Here is a 19586-nt window from a genome sequence, read left to right on the forward strand (position 1 = left end):
TTGACGATTATGCAGCTGCGACTCAGTTTAGAACCGGCCAATTCGATGTCATGACATTGTGACGTCACACTTCGGTACTCTGCAAATTGTACATGTTACTTTCAATTGGCAGGCGGCAGGAATGATTCTAAGAAAACTTGATTGCAAGCTTCTGAACAACTTTTTGGCATTTACAGGGGCTGGTAGGGAGAGCTGTATGTGCCCTTTTAATATCTCTGCTCATGGTAGCCTTATGCATCTGAGGACTGGTGCTCTTATTTTGACAGGATACAGAGGGTTGCTCAACTACAAAATTTGTGACTGATGGGACATTGCAATAAGTTTAGTTTCCATGGAACTATATACCAAGTTCACATCATATGTAAAACAGTGGATGCATACTCCAAGGAGACAAGAAAACCGAGAGAGTGATCTGGACCTTTAAAAAAAATGAATAAAAGCTGGGGTGAAACAAACCCAATTCACCCGTACTCAAGCTTTGCATTTTAGAGATCATATTCAGTTTTCTCCTTTTTGGGGGGATGGGCACACAATCCAAACTTTTTTTTTGTTCCATTCACTGCCTATGATATTCTGACTGTTTTTTCTGACAGTCAGCATACTGTTCTCCAGCTTTTCAGCATTCTCATCTCACTCTATGATGTCATGGACAGCTTTAAGGTGGCATGGTTTACGAACTGTATGTGTGACTTATGGGACATGTGACTTATGGGACTTAAATGTATGTCCCCCCAGTATAGTTATTTCAAGTCCAATGCAGACACAGCTTGATTTGTTGAAGCAAGCATGTACTGTGGTAGATAAAAAAGTCCAATACTTGTCTGCAGGAGTCTATGGTAGCATATGAGGGAAACTTAATGCTTAAAACTGTGACTTATGGGACATCAAACATACATACATTGAAATGTATTTTGTGCCTCACCGTTTCACTGCAGCATGTAAAACAATACAGCTAATGGTAAATTACTGCTTGGAGGTCACAAGGACAGTGGAATTTTTCGTCAGCACCCTTTGCATGCCAGGAGCCAGGGATGGGTCAAAGTTGTACAATTTCTATGAAATCTTAGTACCAAAGTGCAACAGAGTGCACATTGTGTATTTTATGAATGAATGAGGGTATAGTAAATATAATTATGTTTTTGTAAACCTAAAACTGTATACTTTTAAACAGAAGAAACAAAATTGCTCAGAAAAGAAATTTTTAAAAATGGAAAAATGCAACATTTGGCTGGAATTGACCTACTGTATTCTTGAGAACAATTTCACCATAATAATTTCTGCACATTTCTTCTTCATCTTATCCATTTCTTTGTACATGTGTAGGAAAGAGATCTTTGTGAATTCCAGCGTTGATACATCCCCTCCCAACCATGCCAGACGGTTGAGAAGTCCAAGCTTAGAAACTCCCAGGATGACGGAACCCAGGGAAGGAGGGAGTCCGGCCGCTGACCCCTACGCGGAGGTCAGGGTCATTGACTCCCAGCTGCAGCACTTCAGAAATTACTTTGATGTCATCCAGGTAACGACAGGAGATCGGCTCTTCAAATTACTGAATAGGGATTAAATAATCCATCATCACGAGGGTTATTTCATTTGATGCCCTTTTGGATGCCCTTTTAATTTGTCTCAATGGCTTGGGATATAGTTTTCTTCAGTTGCCATTTGTTCTGTGATACAGAAATGTGTGTGATGGAAAAGTGGCCTTGACCAAAAATATATGGTTTTTTGTAAAAATTAAGGCCTGAGAGAATATTTTGGATATGTATTTATGTACATGTGCAGTATGTCTTGTTTTACAAAGAAATTATTTTTATCTAGGATTTCTGCCATGTTGATGCTTGAAATGGTTTTAGTAAAGCATATAGCAAGATAAGCGAGTTTTAAAAACCCTGATGAGTGTAAGATTTAAACAAATATTTTTACATTCCATTATTTAACTTTTATACCCAAAATGAGTGATTTAACATCTTTTAGAAAGTGACACTCTAATAAGTACGAATTCGAATGAATTAATTGCCAGCTACAAACTGTACTATTAATCATTAATTATTGGAATTATTGCATATGTTTCGATATTCTTTGCTTCAGGTCTTCAAGTGCCGTATTTGCTCCTTCTGCAGTCCCCTTGAACATGTGATAGCCAGTCACATGTCAGAGGTCCACTTCCCACGCCGATGCTTCCTCTGCAAACAGTGCCTCTTTGTCTTTGAGGACCGTGCCCAGCTCAACAGCCACCTCGACTCCGCCCATGGAACGCGCAGCATTGCAGTCTGCTTTGGAGAGTCTGGACCTTTTGTCAACTCCCCGCCGACTTGGCATGCAGGCATTGGACGATCCTCCGAGGACGATGAACAGCTTTCAAGACAGAGCACAGAGGAACAGCCGGAGAGTGAGCCGAATAACGGAAGAGTCACATCCAGTACAGGCAACCTGGCAAATCTGCCAGATGATGGCCAAATGGTAGGCATATACATATGCATGTAATACATTTAGCCCCAAATTATTGGAAGAGATTTGATTCAAAGGGGGGGGGTTAAGCTTGGACTATGCAACTTTTGTGCATAATTCCACTGAATGCTCACACTGCCAAAAAATCCAATGATAGGTTTAGCACCTTTGACAAAGTGCACTGAATATACACTAGTTGCTTTGTTAGTTCTGTTCATATAAATTAAGTAGCCCAAAGTTGTAGTTAAATCGATTCAAATAAATCTTAGCAACAAGCTTGAATTTAGAAACCTTCTTCTATAAGCACACATTTATTATTTGACATCTCTCAGTGTATGTTCTGAATTACTTGAAGTGATGCCCAAAATCTGCGTAATCTATAGTTTAAATACCCTTCTATTTTAAACCCCCTTTTGAGGATTCAGGCAAAAAAAAGTTTGTTTATGTGGTGTTCATGTGCTATGATATTTTCTTATATTATTGTCTACATTATGCGTTAATTCATTCCTGTTAATCATCGGATTGCAAACAAGGAATGATGTTTAAAATTAAATCCCTTAAAGGGGTGGTCCAGGCTGATAGTATTTATAGCTTAATAAATAGAGTAGAATTCACTAAGCAAAATGCCGAAATTTTCGTCAAAATCGGACAACAAATAGCAAAGTTAATGAATTTTAAAGTTTAGTAATAATTTGTAAAAACAGTCTTCATGAATATTCATTAGGTTGGCTGATGATGTCACATCTCCACTTGTTCTTTTGTATTTTATTATATGAAATTAGGTTTATTCAAATTTTTTCCTCCAAGAACTAGAAAATTGGATTGACAACTGATTTAGTGCATTAGATATTTATTGCTGCAACTTATTTCATTATAAGGGAGACTTTTTATTCACACAAGTATGAAATAATGAAAAAAATATGATTTTATGTAATAACATAAGAAAACGGAAAGTGGAGATGTGACATCATCAGCTCGCCTAATGAATATTCATGACGACTGTTTTCACAAAATATTGCTAAACTTTAATGTTCAATAACTTTATTATTTGTTGTCCGATTTTGATGAAATTTTCAGCATTTTGCTCTGTGAGTTCTACTCTGTGTATTAAGCTATAAATATTTTCAGCCTGGACCACCCCTTTAATAGTGCTTCCTATTTTAATTATTAAAATGTGAATGCTTGTCAAATTAAACAAAGGGTTTAGGGAGGTGATTGTAAATTTGTAGTTGAACTTGATAGGATTGTCACCCCTGAGGCGCTGACTATTTTATTGGTTAAAAAAATCATCCCATTTCCATAACATAGAGATGAAAACTTATCAGTTTCTCATATTTTTTTTCAATGGGCAAATAAGTGCAGGATGGATGTTTGCATAGAGTGCTAGTTGGAAATTTTGAGTGGTAGAAGGTGCCAGCGGGTACTGACTGCCATATTGGCAATGCTAACGTACATTGTAAGCCAATATTTATTGAAGAAATATTATTTATGAAAAATGAGAGAATTGCAATATTTTATTATTTCTTGCTCTGTTGCAGGAACGTGGTAACAGTGCTTCATCTCTGAGTGTTCCTACTGAAGGAGAGTTCTTGAGGGGTACACCTTCTGCAGGTGAGAGCAGGCAAGAACAAGTCCTCTCCAGGGGTAGTTCCTGCAATCCATCCACCACAGACCAAGACCTGTCTGCAAGTACAGAACCAATCCAAACACCAACTTTACATCAAGACAAAAGTGTGGAACAAACTTCAAGACAAGCCTCTGAAGAATCACCAGAACGACCTGGAATGGAGACTCCGAAATTGAGTGAAAGCACAAAGGAAAGTTACATCAAGACAGAGCCAGTCAGTCCTGTAAGGATCATGTGCCCTAAAAGGAGACGCCTACTACAGGCCTCTTACTCTGGAGAGTCAATTGATATAGATGTGGAAGGAAAAAACAGTAGTGATAATCGGTCTCAAAAGTCTCAATCAACTGAGCCTCATGGTAACCCTGATGCCTGCCAGCAGGAAAAACATTCTGCTTCAAGTCCAGGCAGCAGGAGATCTTCAATATCAGGTGGGAGAAGTGGTGGCACTGGGCGCCGACCAGAGTCTGTCCTGCGTGGCCTTCTCAGGCGACAAGATACGATTGAGGATATTGAAACGGAGGACTTGCCGAATCCTCCAAGTGACAGTTCACTGCCTTCCGGTGGCTCAAATTTGCCTCGTTCAATGAGCTTGACAGATCGAACCACACCAACAATTCCTAGTACACTGCCTCGCCAAAGTTCTGAGCCTATCGTAAAACCAACAGAACAGCTTGATCAATCCCCTGAAGGGAAAAATTCAGAAGAGAGTAGTCCTGGATCGGAAGAGAGACAGGGAAATGAGTCAGGTTCTAAGAATATGTTACGCGATCTTGTTAGCCGTGCAGTAGCGGAAAAGAGACCCGAGGGGGTACAGCGGAGAGGTTCAGAGAGTATTATTTTCAGAAAGACTGGAAGCATTGATGAGACTTCTAGTGGTCAACCGGCCCCCCGCAGCCATAGGCAACGTAGCTACAGCTTGACAGAGGGGGATGCCAGGCTTCCACTTAATGGACTAAACCCAGACTTCCAAGTGAACCAGCAGGCAGATGCTAACCGTGAAAAGGAGCAACCTCAAGTACCTATGAATTACCAGGCACATGACCAGAACTCTCCTCGCATGGCTTACTGGCCAAGGTATTCTGGTCTTGTTCATCAGCCTTTTGCAGTTGACAATGATCCAAGGAAAATGTGGCGCAGTTTACCTACATATTCATCACAGGCTAGTGTTCAAAGTGAGCCTTCTGTTCCATCAGGGCCAAGCTCTGATCATGCAAAAGGTGTTCTGCCAACGCAGATGTCAGAGGACTCATTTCTTTACAATTGCCTGAGGCAGCCAGGCAATGTTGGACCCAGACGGAAGAGGAGTCCAGCTGCCTTGAGTAGTCAGCACTCTTCAGAGGGAGTCACTCCAAATTGGACTGGTCATACTCAGTATAATGAGGCTGGTAGAGTACCCATGATGGGTTATCAAGGAGCTTGGCCGCATTATCATAGAGGAATGCACCACCACCACCACCATATGCTGATGAGACAAAATGCTGATGACAAATCTGCTTCCCCAAGTATTTCATCCAGCACATCTCATAGACTTGGACTCAAGCCAGACCATTTAATGTATTCCAGTTTGGAAAGGTCTTTGTCCCAGCATGGAAGTGGAGAAATGCGGAGTTTTGAGAGGAGGAGGCCTCCGATGTTGGAACATGGTGGCAGCAGCGAGTCCAGTCAAGAGCTTGTCCAGGTTGAAGACATTACCCGTCAGGTTCACCGTGCCATCAGTGGCACGTCTGGACTCTATTCCACAGAAAGAGCAGCTGTAGCCTGGAGTGACCAGTCCTCTGGTAATAACACATCGCTGGAAGAACAGAGCTCCAAGGACATGGACAAGAAACGCAGCAGAAAGTCCACCTTCAATATATACCGAGAGATTCCAGAGAGAAAGCGCAAGTTAGACCGCGACGAAGAGGAGCGCATTAAGAGCAGTTACAATCCAGATGGCAGCTTTGATTATTTTTCACTGACAGGCTGGAAAGCGTACAAGTGCGAGTTGTGCAAGAAACGGAGATTCAAGACGGCCTCTGAGCTCGAAGAGCACAGGCGTCGTAAGCATTCCCTTCAGCACACCCATGTAGGTAATGCTTCGTCATCATCTTCATCGGGTGTTGGAGCATCCTTGGATGATGGTTCTAGTAGTCCACAGTTGACATCCCAGCTTTCCAATGGATGAAGGGCAGCATGCCGTCTTACCAAAGGTTGCTTTATCAAGGTGATTTGTTGTTTTGTATGCCTGCACAGAAAAGGTTACATGTACCTTTCTACAATTTGGTGTAAACACCAGGATGAAAGCAAAACATTTTGCTGAGGTTTGTATTGATTGGTGCAAAGAAGGTTAGAGATCAGGAATGGGTCTATGCTGCTTATTTTTACATTGAGTGAGGTTGGCTGATTCCAGGCTCAGAATGGAAGCATGTGTATATGATAAGAAGAAGCTTCATGCTTGAACCAAAATAAGTATGTGATGTGTGCCAAGGATGTATTTTTTTAATTATTTTAAGCATTAGATATTACACATGAATGTAGTTGTGTCCTTTTTATTATGAGTGTAGAAAGTAGATGTTTCTTTTATGGATGTATTATCCCAGTGATCTACTTCATCTAATCAAACACGAGGTGCAATGATCATTATTAATGTTTGAAGCAAATTTGTGTTCTGTGCAATGCCAGTATGGTCCAGTGCTTGCACTATAAATATATTATTCTAATTCTTAATTCATTCTTTTTTTTTCATGGTACAATCATGTTGTAGGAGCTTTCACATGTCCTTAATTCATCACAATTTGTGTACAAATTTACATCTAAATGTTCCTAGAGTAGAGTTGATGAAATCATATTTCTTGTCTGCACTTGGTCTCTATATTACTATCTGATAAATGTAGTTGATGGTCGTTCAGAAGATTGTAACAGTGTATGATGTAAAGCAATGTCCATGTTTGGTATGTAGATTTTTTTTGTATTTAAGTAAGAGTGTGCCTGATAAAGATGCTTTTTGTAAAGAGAGCATTAGAAAATTTGCAGCTGATAGGGTTGAACCAAGATATATATTTTTATGACATACTGAAGATTTTTTGGGGGGTGGGGGGCAGGGCAGGAGGTCCTCTGGGTACATATTCAGTTTGTTTGACAGCTATCTTTTATATTTTGTTTTCAAAGATAGTATCCGTTATAAAATGCAGAAATTTGATTTTGCTCAAAGGGCAATGCATAATGGCATCTGTCTATAAACTAGACTGGCTAACTTCTAATGATCTACTTCTACTTAAATCCTTAGAAATCAAAGACGGTGTATCATGATGGGGGTCACATGTGATTGATTATTATAGTTTGTTCTAATGAATGCTGCTGGAAAATATGATCATGCTGCAAATTGTGCTCGCTGTAATCCACAAATAGTATTGATCATGGTTGTATGAATTGCTGTCTAGGGACTCTTTGGATGTCAAATGTAGATTATTGTCTTTGTGAACTTGTGCGATGTAGTCGTCTTTCATGTCTAATGTTTTTTTGTTATCTAGCTTGTGATTCATAGGTCACTTATAGATCCCCCCTTTGAGAAGATGGAACGAAAAATCCCTAATTTCGGGCTAATGTTTTTCAGGCAAGCTGTACAAATAGATATTTGGAATAGAATAGTAAAATAGTTTAATTGTTTAAAGTTTGAGCTGCATTTAAAGGAATATTTTGCTTCCTTGTGATCAACACTGGGAATCTTGGTGGTTAATTAAATTCTTTTACGTGTAAATGACTCCACATTCTCTTTTACACTATTTTAATCAAAAGATAATCTTGTCCAAAGTGTCCACCATGCAAATCATGAGTGCCATATAGGAATCATTGCTATTTATTTATCATACATTATACGTATTTGCTGTTGTTATTTTCGCGAAATATATAAGATATTTAAAAGGGCCCAGTTACACATTAGGATATGCATTCACCTTAGAAAGTCTTAAAACTACCTGGACCAGAAGAATTCAAATCTTTTAATTTTGTGCAACTCCCACATCCCTATTTAGGACATTCCCTTTTCATATACTTTCATTTGAATTCACCCCCCTCCAAAAAAAAATCCATACAGCCATTTACAACTGTAATCTTAGTAGATTGTTTGAAAATGTAGTTGTGAATTATAAATCTTTGCAGAAACTGATTTCAGAACAATACTCTGGAGGGATAATTCTTTTATTCCTTTGCTGCTACCAAAAGTTAGTAGACAAGGAATGGATTGAAACTATGTCAATTTTTTTGTTCTATGACCAAGATAACATTTTTGTTTTGATTTCTTGAAATAGTCATTTTATGGAAGTACTAAAAATTATTCAATGGTTGACTGTGTCATATGCATTCATGCATAAAATGAGTTTGATTTTATTGATTTTATTCTGTTTGTATCAAATGAAAGTACAGTAGACATTTACTATGGCGTAGTACTTTTGCTGTAAGAGTCAAAGTTTTTTTTTTCCTTAACAAAGGTGGAGACAAAATCAGCTTTTTAGAAATGATTATTTGCTTCATGGAAATTGGCTGTTTTTCTGTAATTTGTTTCTATTCATTGAATTCTATAGTATGAACAGAAGTACTATTTTGAATTTCTTTTTTAAAAACATCAATGCTTTAGGCCTGCGATGCGTATGATTTTACGAAAGGAGATATGTGGGTTAGCTGGTTCTACGCCTGCATATCTCCCAAGGAGGTTTTAGAAAAAAATAAAGGAATTGATTATTTCTGTAAATATGCATGTACAAATTAAGAGCCATTTTGATTGATACTTCATATTTTTCAAGAAGTTGTATGATTTTTTTTCAATGAGTAAATTTGTGACTGGCACTTTTGCCTTCTTTCTTATTCAACATGTATTTTTTGATGACAAAATATCTATATATAATTATATCTATATATCTATATCTATATATATTCCTTATAAGTTGTAAATTGTTTCACTTGTGCTATTTTTGTTTTTGGGGTTTTGTTTGTTCAATGTGTGGTAAAGACGTCTAGCGTTGCCTTTATATATGTATATATGAATGTATGTGTATATTTCATGAAATGGCTTCTTTTGAAGTTAACTCTTTGTTCCCATGGATCTATATCCATTGTTTAGATAAGAAGTAACTGTTTGGTCCCCCATGCCTACTTGTGTGCTTGGTAATACATGGTTATACAATGAAAACCATCTTCTGGCATGCCCAGCCTGTGACATTATTCTCCCTACTGCATACTGGCATGCATTACAAGAAGAAAAACAATGATGAGACTTATCAATGCGTAGGCTTCATCACTGTGGCATGTGGCAACTGTGTATGAAGCAATTATGCTGCTTATTAACTTTACTGGTTTATGTTTCATGATGAATAACATGATTACTGAATGGAAAAAAGATTTGCTTGGAAAGTAGCATGTCGAACATTGAAGGCAGACTCAATCCTGATCATCAAATAAACCAACACATTGTAAGAACTTGCTTGTCAAGGTATGCACCATTGACATGTTGGTTTACAGGTCGTACTGGGTTTTTGTTGTGCCCAATCGTTTCTCCGGTAGGGGGGAATTAAAATTGCTGGGAGACGGTTCAGTTTGCCTGCTTTGATAGTCCATAACACAAGCTTTGGTACCTACCTCAAAAGAGATTCATCATCTTTTGCTTTTTTTTATGACAAATTAAAAACAGACATTGTATGTTGATTCTTTGTGCTAACTTTTTTGTTGGTAACATTTAATACAAAATTAAAATATGTCTTAAAGCTTTAGACAAAGTAATCTTATTAAGTTTTTATTGTATGGATTAGACTTTTTAAAACTGATTTTGCATTTCTAATTTTTTTTCGAAAGTTCTTTAAAAAAAATTATTTGCTCACAACTGGTAATTTGGGATGGAGAACACTATTTTCCCTTTTTTCTAAAGCAGTATAAAATGGATTTCGGTGAATGAATTTAATTGCAAAGACAACTTTCCAGGAAGTAGAATTTGCCAATACAAAATCACTATGGCTGAAAACAAAGACTTTAAAAAAGGCACGCAATGGAGTTTGGGCTATAAAGAAAAGTGACACAAAACCTTTTTTTCTTTTTTTTTACTGTGGTCATAGGCTTTTTGTCTGCTCATGATCTCTAATTGGATGAAAGAAAAGGGAACATGGTGAGAAAAAATTTGTTTTTTTATAGAAGTTGCATGTGCATGTCTGTATATTTATTTTTCTCAGAGCAAACATGAGTCTATGAAATAAACATTGTATGAGAGAGACTAAAGATATATATATATTAGAAAATGAGTCAATCCCAAGCCGTCCATTAGACAATTCATTATTGTCTAACATTTGTTTTGACTCTAAATATGGGAAAAGAGCTCTCCATATTTTGTAGTTATATGAACCTGCCTGGTAAATAAATAATAATCCTCTTCTTAAGTGATGCAAAGGCTAAACTATATTGGGCTCCAAAAGAAAAGCGCACTATACAAATTCCACTCAGTCAAAAATGAACAAAATTTTGACACAGGCTAGCTGCAATCATCTTTACTAAGTCCATGTCAATAATTAAGAGATTGGTTTAATAACAAAGAGGCTGTAGCCCCTCAAATCAATTGGTTCCAGAATCCAAAGTCACAAAATGTTACTTATTTATACATTTTACATTGTTTGAATGTTTGATAAGTTCCTGATTGCTGGATATCATAATCTATTAGGCAAAAAATATGTTTGTTTGCTTTAACTGTGGTATATAGGGTTGGTTGAGGGGTTGGTCTTTTTTTTAATAAATATGATGAAGCTCTTACAACATTTTGTTTCCTGTGCATGCCTACACAGGCAGACAGGAGCATCCTCTGATAATGATATGGATGTCCTACAACTTCCTTTAGCAAGCCTTTTTATTTTTTTGTCAAAAATGTGTATTTTGTCAAATTTGAATTAAAAAGTTGGCACGTTTTAGCAGGGTTGTTATGACAAAACAAACTTTTGGGGGCAATAGCTCTCACCAACATGGTTGGTGTTTTTCTCAGATTTAGAGGAATACCTTGCTAGAAAAGAACAAAGAAAAAGAGACCCACAAATAGTGTTTCATTTCTATGAATCAATTGCAAAACAAGATAGATAGAATCATGGTCCTCCTGGGTCCATGCTTGGATCATCTTATATTTGGTGCGTGATCTGATCAGACTCTAGGGCCCATATTCTGAAGTCGGGTTTAATTTAAACTTTGGTTTAATGTCATGGGTTAACTATGGATAGCCAATTGTGACATAAATCTCTAACAGTAGAGGTTCAGTGTATCAGCTAATTGTACTCTCGAATCATTCTTAACTGTCTGGGGCAGATTGATCTAAAGATAATTGTCTTCACCATTAAAGAATTAAGAGAGCACAGTAAACATAATAAACATGCAATGTAAGCAAATTTGTGACATTTTTGGCTTCCCATGAGTAAGAATACATATGGTGTAAGTTAAACCCGACTTCAGAGCATGGGCCGAAGAGGACAGGATGAAGTGATCCAACCTCAAGCTTGCATTTTACGAGAAATTTGAACATCTCTTCCATGAGTATGGATGTCAAATTTACTGTTGAGTTATTTTTCAAGTTACATCTTGAGCAAGTTAAAAAAAATCACAACCCTCAATTCCAACCTTATAAAATAACAATCCATAATATTTAATGACCTCAATACATTGAAGTATGACACAGAAATTAGCCTCCCAATTTTTATATCAATTATTTAAAAAAAAATCAAAATTTATCATTTCTGACTGTAAGCTGCCTTGGATATTGGTTTCTTTTATATTGTTTTGTTTCATGTTGTGGGGGATCTAGCCTATCAGGGATTTGATCAATATATTTGGCTTCAGAAAGCATGCACAATTTGTTAATGGATGTTTTCATGTCTTTGCCAGTATGTTGTATAAGGTTGTCAAGTTATATCATCAAATTAATGTTTTTATGAATCAAGTAAAATTTAGGGTCAGGAAGTGTTTTGTATGTAAAAACACACTGGACTCCAACCTTTTTATATTTGTCACCATACACTTGTATATGTAATAGTGGGTGTCATTTTGCCTACACATTTTGTAAAATGCAGAGTTATCACAAAATTTATTAACTATTTTGGTATGGTTGTACTTAAATCTAATGTAAATACTATTTTGTGTCAAAAAGTGATATTGGTATGTGATAGTGCAAAAATAAAAATGCCATGCATTTGAATGCATAACATGATTTTTGACGTATGATAATTTTATCTTTAAGAAAACATGAATAAAAATGTTACAATGTACCTCATTTTGAGAGGTACGTGTATTTGTAAAACTTGTTGAGAAATGGTTTATTGTGTAATAATGTTTTTGTGTATATCTGAACTGGCTCAGTAAGACAATAAGTTTGAACAGTTATACAATGTATACACACAATGGATCGACATTGACTAAGCTGCTTGAATGCTAAGTGATACAATCATCATCATCTTTTGGTGTTTTTTTTTTAATATTTTGTTCATGGCTGATATAACAGAGTTATAGAAAGATATACAAAGATCATGATTCTAGAGATAAAATTGATATTTTTTATTCTTTTTTGTCATATACATTTCATTATATTGATTATATCTTTCCAACTTTATTGAAGATATCTGATTATTTGATGTTATATTTATACAAATACACCAGGGGTGTGTTTCACAAAGATTTAAATATGACTTATGTCGCACTTAAATGCCTTTGAGTACATGATGTGGAACGCGCGATCTTATTGATAGACACACAGTAGTGCGCATCCTCATGACGCGATCTGACCAATGCTGTCAAGCCTTTCATACCGTACGCAACTAGGTATTTAAGTGCGACTCTAAGTCATACTTAAATCTTGGTGAAACACCCCCCAGGGAGTACTTGGGAAAAGAACTTTCTCAGGGCCCTGTCTTATAAAGAGTTGTAATTAGTCTCAGCTATGGGAAACCACGGAAACCATCGTCTAGCATGCATGAATGTAAAGTGTTCTCTGAAGCTGACAAACACCTGTCTATGTATGACTATTGACTAATCAGCATCTTTGTTTTATTTACAAAGAGACACTGCATAAACAAAATATTAACTTTAAAGTTAATATAATTCGATTCATAACAACTGTTTGTAAGATGGTGCCCAAATGGTCTCGGTTACATTCTGTTATGCCCCTTTGTTGAAGAGCCCCATATTCTTTGGGTCAGTTTTGCATGACCCCCCCCCCCCTCGCATGTGTGTATACTCTAACCAGGTGAAGGAAAAGAAAAGCGTGTCTGTTAAAGATTTTATGCAATCAAACATTTTTGACAAAATGGGAAAAAAAATTTTTTTACACACTTTGTGATCCTTGCAGACTCTTCATCAGAAAAAAAACAAAAGGCTTTCTTCATCACAGTTTAGTATGCATGCCATGATTCCAGTCTGATTATATAAAACTAAATAAAATAGCAGTTAAAAAATATGATCAAAACTTGTTATGGAAGTAATTCAATTTTAAAGAGTTTCTTTAGTACTTTTGAATATCAAACTGAAGTTAATCTAGGTTTCTGTTTTTCAAGCATTTATCATTTGCAATTTGATTATCAGGATGTGATCCTTCACAGTAAAACATCCACTCTAGTGAGCTATCAATTTTTACCTTTGGTAAGATGCTTTACTTCTCTGTTTTGAAATTCCAACTCTTACCTCCATGGTTCGAGGTCATCCTTGTTCTTAGTCTAACATTATTCACATAATCTTGTCATCAGGTTTAAAAGGACTTTGTTTTGTCTGATATCTGAGATTACTTTGCTAATCACTATCGCTACTCAGAAGTTTAAGAGGTTTTTTTTTTTAATTTTGATTCTGTATTTTTCAAAGACTTGTATGAATGCCCCCAGGGAAACTAAAGTGATTGTAATTTTGTAGTAGTGCTTAAAACAAGGTAGAAGTACTCACAATGTTACATCACCCAGGTCCTTGTGGAGATCATCTGTATGTGTTGTTTTATAATCGTGTAAATGGATTTCCTCTTGAGTGATGTTTTCGGTTGAATATATTCATGAGGTTGCATACTCAAGACTGAAAGAAAACCACCATTCATCAGAGTATGTAACAGCAGTTCATAATTTTCTGAGTTCAATTATCTCACTCATCCTCCTCTACTTAGCACTAATTGTTAATTTCTCTCACTTTGACATTATATTTGATATATCTGCATAATTTGCAACCCTGTCAAATTTGTAATTAGCAGAAGAAGGTAATGAAATTGTAGAATGCAACATAAAGGAAAACTTGACACTTTGAATCAATGCCATCAAAATATATGCTTTGTTTTTTAATTAAACTGCGCCTTATTTTGGCAGGTATATTTCAAATGCATTTTGAAGTAACAATCATGTAAAGAATCGTGTAATAATTATAGAGATTTGAGGAAAATGGAGATTTATCATATAATTCAAATAAATTTTTAATTGTGAATACAATCTGTAGGGAGGGAGAAAATAACAATGACATATATATTTTTAGAAATCTATTTTGAGACTTTATATCCCCACCTTCAAACTGATAAAGGGTTATTCATTGGTTTATCCCACGGAAGTTTGCAATGGTATTTTTGTAAGCAATCGTGTCGATGCAGTACGCGCCGTGCAGGCTTGCATTCAATCAAATGGTATTAATGGCAAGTTAAATATATTTGTGGTCATGGAGGAGTCTTTACGGAGATGTGACTCTGGTTTGGATGTGGGTGTTTTATCCGTGGTATGATGACAATACCCCTGAGGGTATAGAAGGTCATCATCATCCCTCATCCATTCACTTCCTACTCCTTTCACACATGGGTATGGGTGTAGGATATTAATACCACCAGTGTGGGAAGAGTTTCCATGGATTCCCCATCTCCGAAGGGGAGCTCCAAAAGTCATGTTAAGCTCGGATGATTTTATAACGGTACAAAATCTCTGGAGAAAACGAAAACATACACATATTAATTGACTACAAAAGTTATTCTATGTGTATGCGTAGAAATAATGATAAAGTGTAATAAAGTTTTCTGATAAACTTAATCATGTCATGGACACATTGTTAGTGATGCAATTGCTGTATTATAAGCTAGATATGGTGGTAATGAAAAATAGGCACTTCTAAAAAGTCACATGAAATATTCCTCACTTTGTAATTTTGCATTACTATTACGATTGCTACATTTTGAAGTGTTCTTTGTGGAAATGAAAAAATGTATTCCATACTACTGTATATTGGTGATCACTACACAGATTTATGGCGCACCTGCCTTTCTAATTAGGATGTTGTTTTTTAAGTGAAATCCTTTCTTTTTACAAAATGTGGTTGTTTTTATGTAATCATGATTCTTGTCATTTTTTTCCGATGATGATTTGATTGGTATCACTCAAGACACAGACCCATTCATATGTGACATACTGAAATGTCTCTAAACAGTGATGCAGTGAGATAGAAGCATTTCAAGTGATTTATTATTAGAAAAAGAGGAGAAATGGCTGTGCAAACTAAGACAATGTCAGGGCCGCATCTTACAAAGATTTACCATTGATCTGATCAAACTGAAGTATATGAAAATCCATCAATGCCATAGTTTTTTCTTCAGGAAATTTGCGCAATGTCCTATGAGAGCAAAAAGAAGCATTTTGAATTGTCAAGAACAAAAAAACAGTGAATGTATGAGTATACATCATATCTGCAAAATATTTTAGCAAACATGTGTTTTAGATGTTGACATTGCTGCCTTTCCATAGTTGTCAAATATAAGACGGTGTAAGACGGGGCCCAGATCTTTTGTGCTGCTTCATTGTTCTTGGTGACCTTTCATAATGTCACGGTTGAATTGGGCATTGAGAAAGAAAATTACGCAGATGTCAAATAATACACAGAGATAGACAGACATGTCAAATGCTTACTGCACTGTACTCAAAAAGTATGAAAGACTTTTTTTTATTGGAATGGAGTAAAAAGAGCCATGTTTGGACTGTATAACACTATTTCATTGTGTTGTGACTTTTCTTTTGCCCATTTTAAAGGGGAATCTAGCCTTGGTCATAAATGTGTTGGAAAGGAGAAAAAAAAAGATTTGAAAGAAATCTGACAAGCAATAAGAAAGTTATGGCTGCTTTAAAATTGAGATCCCTTAGGCTAAGTCTATGTTGATTTCAAATTGGCAACTGGGTAAGTAAATTATGACAAGGGGCAAGGACAACTTTCTCATAGGCTATGTACAATTATCAGGGATTTGTGGTTTTCTCCTAAGTAACCATTCCCCAGGGGCAGGAATCTAAATGTTACCCTCTATATATTATATGTATTGTTTTATGTCCTCATGAAAGAAAAAGTTGAATTAAAACTTTTGAAGTACTTTTGGAGTACATGGCAGAGATTTCCTTGCCTCACATCACTGTAAAATCACATATGTGGCCAATTTGAAGTCTCCATGGGTATAGTTATTACCTATTCCTTAAAAAATTCATAACTTTCTTATGGCTTGTCCGATATTGTTCAAACTTTCACCTATCAATTTGTCAAATTTTTCCTTTTCCTCTAAAAACAATTTTTTTTATTTCGGTTTGATTCCCCTTTAACAAGTGTTTGAGAGTACATAGAGGGTAGTGATATTTCATGAAAGCAAGTGAGAGGCAATGTGCATTACATAGAGGTTGGCCTATCATGAAAGTAGTTTGATTCTTGCCAAGATGACAATTTTGACGAGTCATTCAATCCAACTCTAGGGGAAAAAATGTTTTAAATGGAAGAAAAAGACGAAAATTTGAGAAGATATTTTCAAATTATTCAGTAAAGGTGGCTTAAGCCCACTTCACACTACACGATACAATATTTTGAACTAATTTCATTCTGCATTTAATATAAAAGTTCAAAAAATAGATTATCATATATGAAGTGCAGCTTAATGCTAAAAATACTAGTATAAAGTCTAGTGTCAGGCGCTAATGGTGACATTACCATTTGGGATTGAATTTGCTTTCATTCATACAGGGAGGCTCAGAATAGATTGGAATGTTGAATTTAGTATTCATACCTCTTTTTAGAACTTGATCAGGTAAGATTTAATTCTTGTAGCTTGAAATGTTTATATCAAATGCTTTTACAGTTTCTTTGAAAATTGGATCTTGGCAGAGTGTGCACAGTTCTTCACAGCTGACCATGTGATTGGATGGGTGGTAGAATAAAGAGAAGATAATGAGAAATGAAAATGAATGGGAATGGAAAGGTTAGAAAGAGATGGACAAGAGATTAATCTTTCATAAAGATCAAGTGAATTGATGAGGTGTGATGTGATGAATTGGAACAGAAGAACTTGCCACCAAGAGCTCAAGCTTAATTTTTTTTCAAAATTATCATACCTATATGGCTATTTTAAAATTGACCTAAAATTGAAGGTGATGTCATGGTGATACAAGGGAGGGACAACTCAATTTGCTTCAATAATAAACAAAATTAAAAACTTGAAAGAGTTTAGTTTAGTAAGAATCAAATTTTTCTTTTATAAGGACTTGTGGAATATGATATTTCTATAACGATTACCACCCTGAAGGAAAAGGTGCTTTTGGGAAAAACCTCACAATTCTGTTCAAGATGGAAAAGTTGTCCCTGCACCACTCATCACACCATTATACTTTTCTGCTTCCGTGCAAAAGAGTTTGGATTCCCTTTTCATGACACATTCTCTTCTACATCCAATCCTTTCAGTGTCATAAGATTTATATAGTTTAGGCCAAAAGTTTACATACACCCATGGAATTCAGTGAAATTTGTTCGCTTGCCAAACATAACATTTAATATATCTTCATAAAAATAAATACTACCATGACCAATTTGGTATCAAATTAAAGAGCTTATTAAGCTCTTTCACATGATTCGGATGCACTTGGGATTGAAGTTTATTTCAGGAGGAATTCTATTTAAAGAAAAAGGTAATATTTGTGCTAAATGTATTCTATCGTCTGTAATTATAATTTCAAATATCATTTCATAGAAATATATAAATGTCAAATCTATGATTTCTGTTACAATTTTTATCATATGTCACCACTGAACAGAAAGTGTAATCTGAAATGATTGTGTTGAGAAGTAACTATGAAATATGTTTTTATCAAGTTTTCATTTTTAATTTGTCTGAAATATGGAGATTTGGGAGGGAAAAGTGACACCTAAATATTTTCAGCTCCTGATGACAAAGCAATGTGATAAAGGGGCACGACATACTCATTTGTTTCATATCAAATTTTTCATGATCACACAAACATTTATAAGAAACAGTAAATTTTATGTTTGGCAAGTGTCAACTTTTCTTTGAATTTCCTGGGTGTTATGTAAACATCTGGCCTCACTGTATATTAAAAAAACTAATTCCACAAAACCATTCAGAAGAGCAATGAAAACAAATCTCAGAGCTTAACTAGTTTCATATAGTGTTTCATGAAAATTTGTTGATTTGAAATTGTGGTACATGAAAGACTAAAGAAAGAAGTAAAAATTAAGTTTAGTAAGGAATCCGGGATAGAGATCATAAAGAGAAAAAGGAATTGCAGAGGTAGTAAAAGTAATCTGGTGGAATTCTTGGCCATATGAATATAAAAAATGCTCAATCACAGTATACAACTGTCAAACAACAAAATTTAAACACTATACAAGAGTGCTAGATTAGAAAAATAGTATTTAATTTTTGTATGAAACTTCTACCCATGAAACATCAGCCTGGCTTCAATATAAGCAATGATGATGATGTCATACCTAACCAGTGTTAATTATTTTATCATACAATTCTCAATGCAATTGTGAGATTCAAGATCAGATGCTGACATTGTACACACAGTACAAGACAAGCGAATGAAGAAAGTCAATTTTCCCCAGAAAATGAATAGTCATGAAAGCAAATTTCTCTTTCGATGAAAAATTGTACAGGTTGTATAAACTCTGATAATAAATCTGTGGAATTGTTGAGTTTGCATTAGAATTTGTAGCTTGCAATTTCTTGGCTTGGAAACTAATTCTATATGACATTCTTTACAGACAATTTCCATTAGTTTTTTAAACAGATGTCTCTGTCAACCCAGTGTATTAAAAACAAATTTCTTGGAAGTTGTATATCAGTAAATAATATGTTAAAAGTTTCGATATTTAACAATTTAGTGATTTTTCTCTCATGTAAGACTAAAGCCTCTATTCTTATCATTCCACGCACCCTCTACACCAATCTACTTCTTATATTAAATAAGTAGCATTGTAGAATAGAAAACAATGTTTTGTATTGATAAATTACAACTGTTGATGCATGGGAGATTTAAGAAAATCTAAAACAAAGAAATACATAAATTTCAACTAATTTACCGAAATATAGAATCAATAATGTAGCTGTCACATTAATCATATAAAGGAAATATAGAATAAGTCAAAGAAATAAATTTTCAATCTCTTGATTAAGAACAGAACATGAACCAATATTACAACACCCCAATTACTTACATGTACATGTTCTCTAATGTAACACTTAACTGTAAGT

General features: G+C 35.5%; 1 protein-coding gene across 1 annotated transcript in view; it reads left to right on the top strand.

The window, feature by feature from the left end:
• The window catches only part of LOC121407510, a 30220-nt gene extending 20492 nt beyond the window's left edge, over positions 1–9728 (top strand). Inside the window, exons 2-4 of the mRNA XM_041598635.1 lie at positions 1324–1519; positions 2089–2460; positions 3987–9728. Of these exons, the coding sequence (XP_041454569.1) occupies positions 1324–1519; positions 2089–2460; positions 3987–6239 (2821 nt within the window). The 3' untranslated portion in view covers positions 6240–9728. The remainder of the gene's footprint in view (positions 1–1323; positions 1520–2088; positions 2461–3986) is intronic.
• Positions 9729–19586: the final 9858 nt, after the last annotated feature.

The sequence above is a fragment of the Lytechinus variegatus genome, chromosome 2, assembly GCF_018143015.1.
Source record: "Lytechinus variegatus isolate NC3 chromosome 2, Lvar_3.0, whole genome shotgun sequence".
NCBI classification, from domain to species: Eukaryota; Metazoa; Echinodermata; class Echinoidea; order Temnopleuroida; family Toxopneustidae; genus Lytechinus; species Lytechinus variegatus.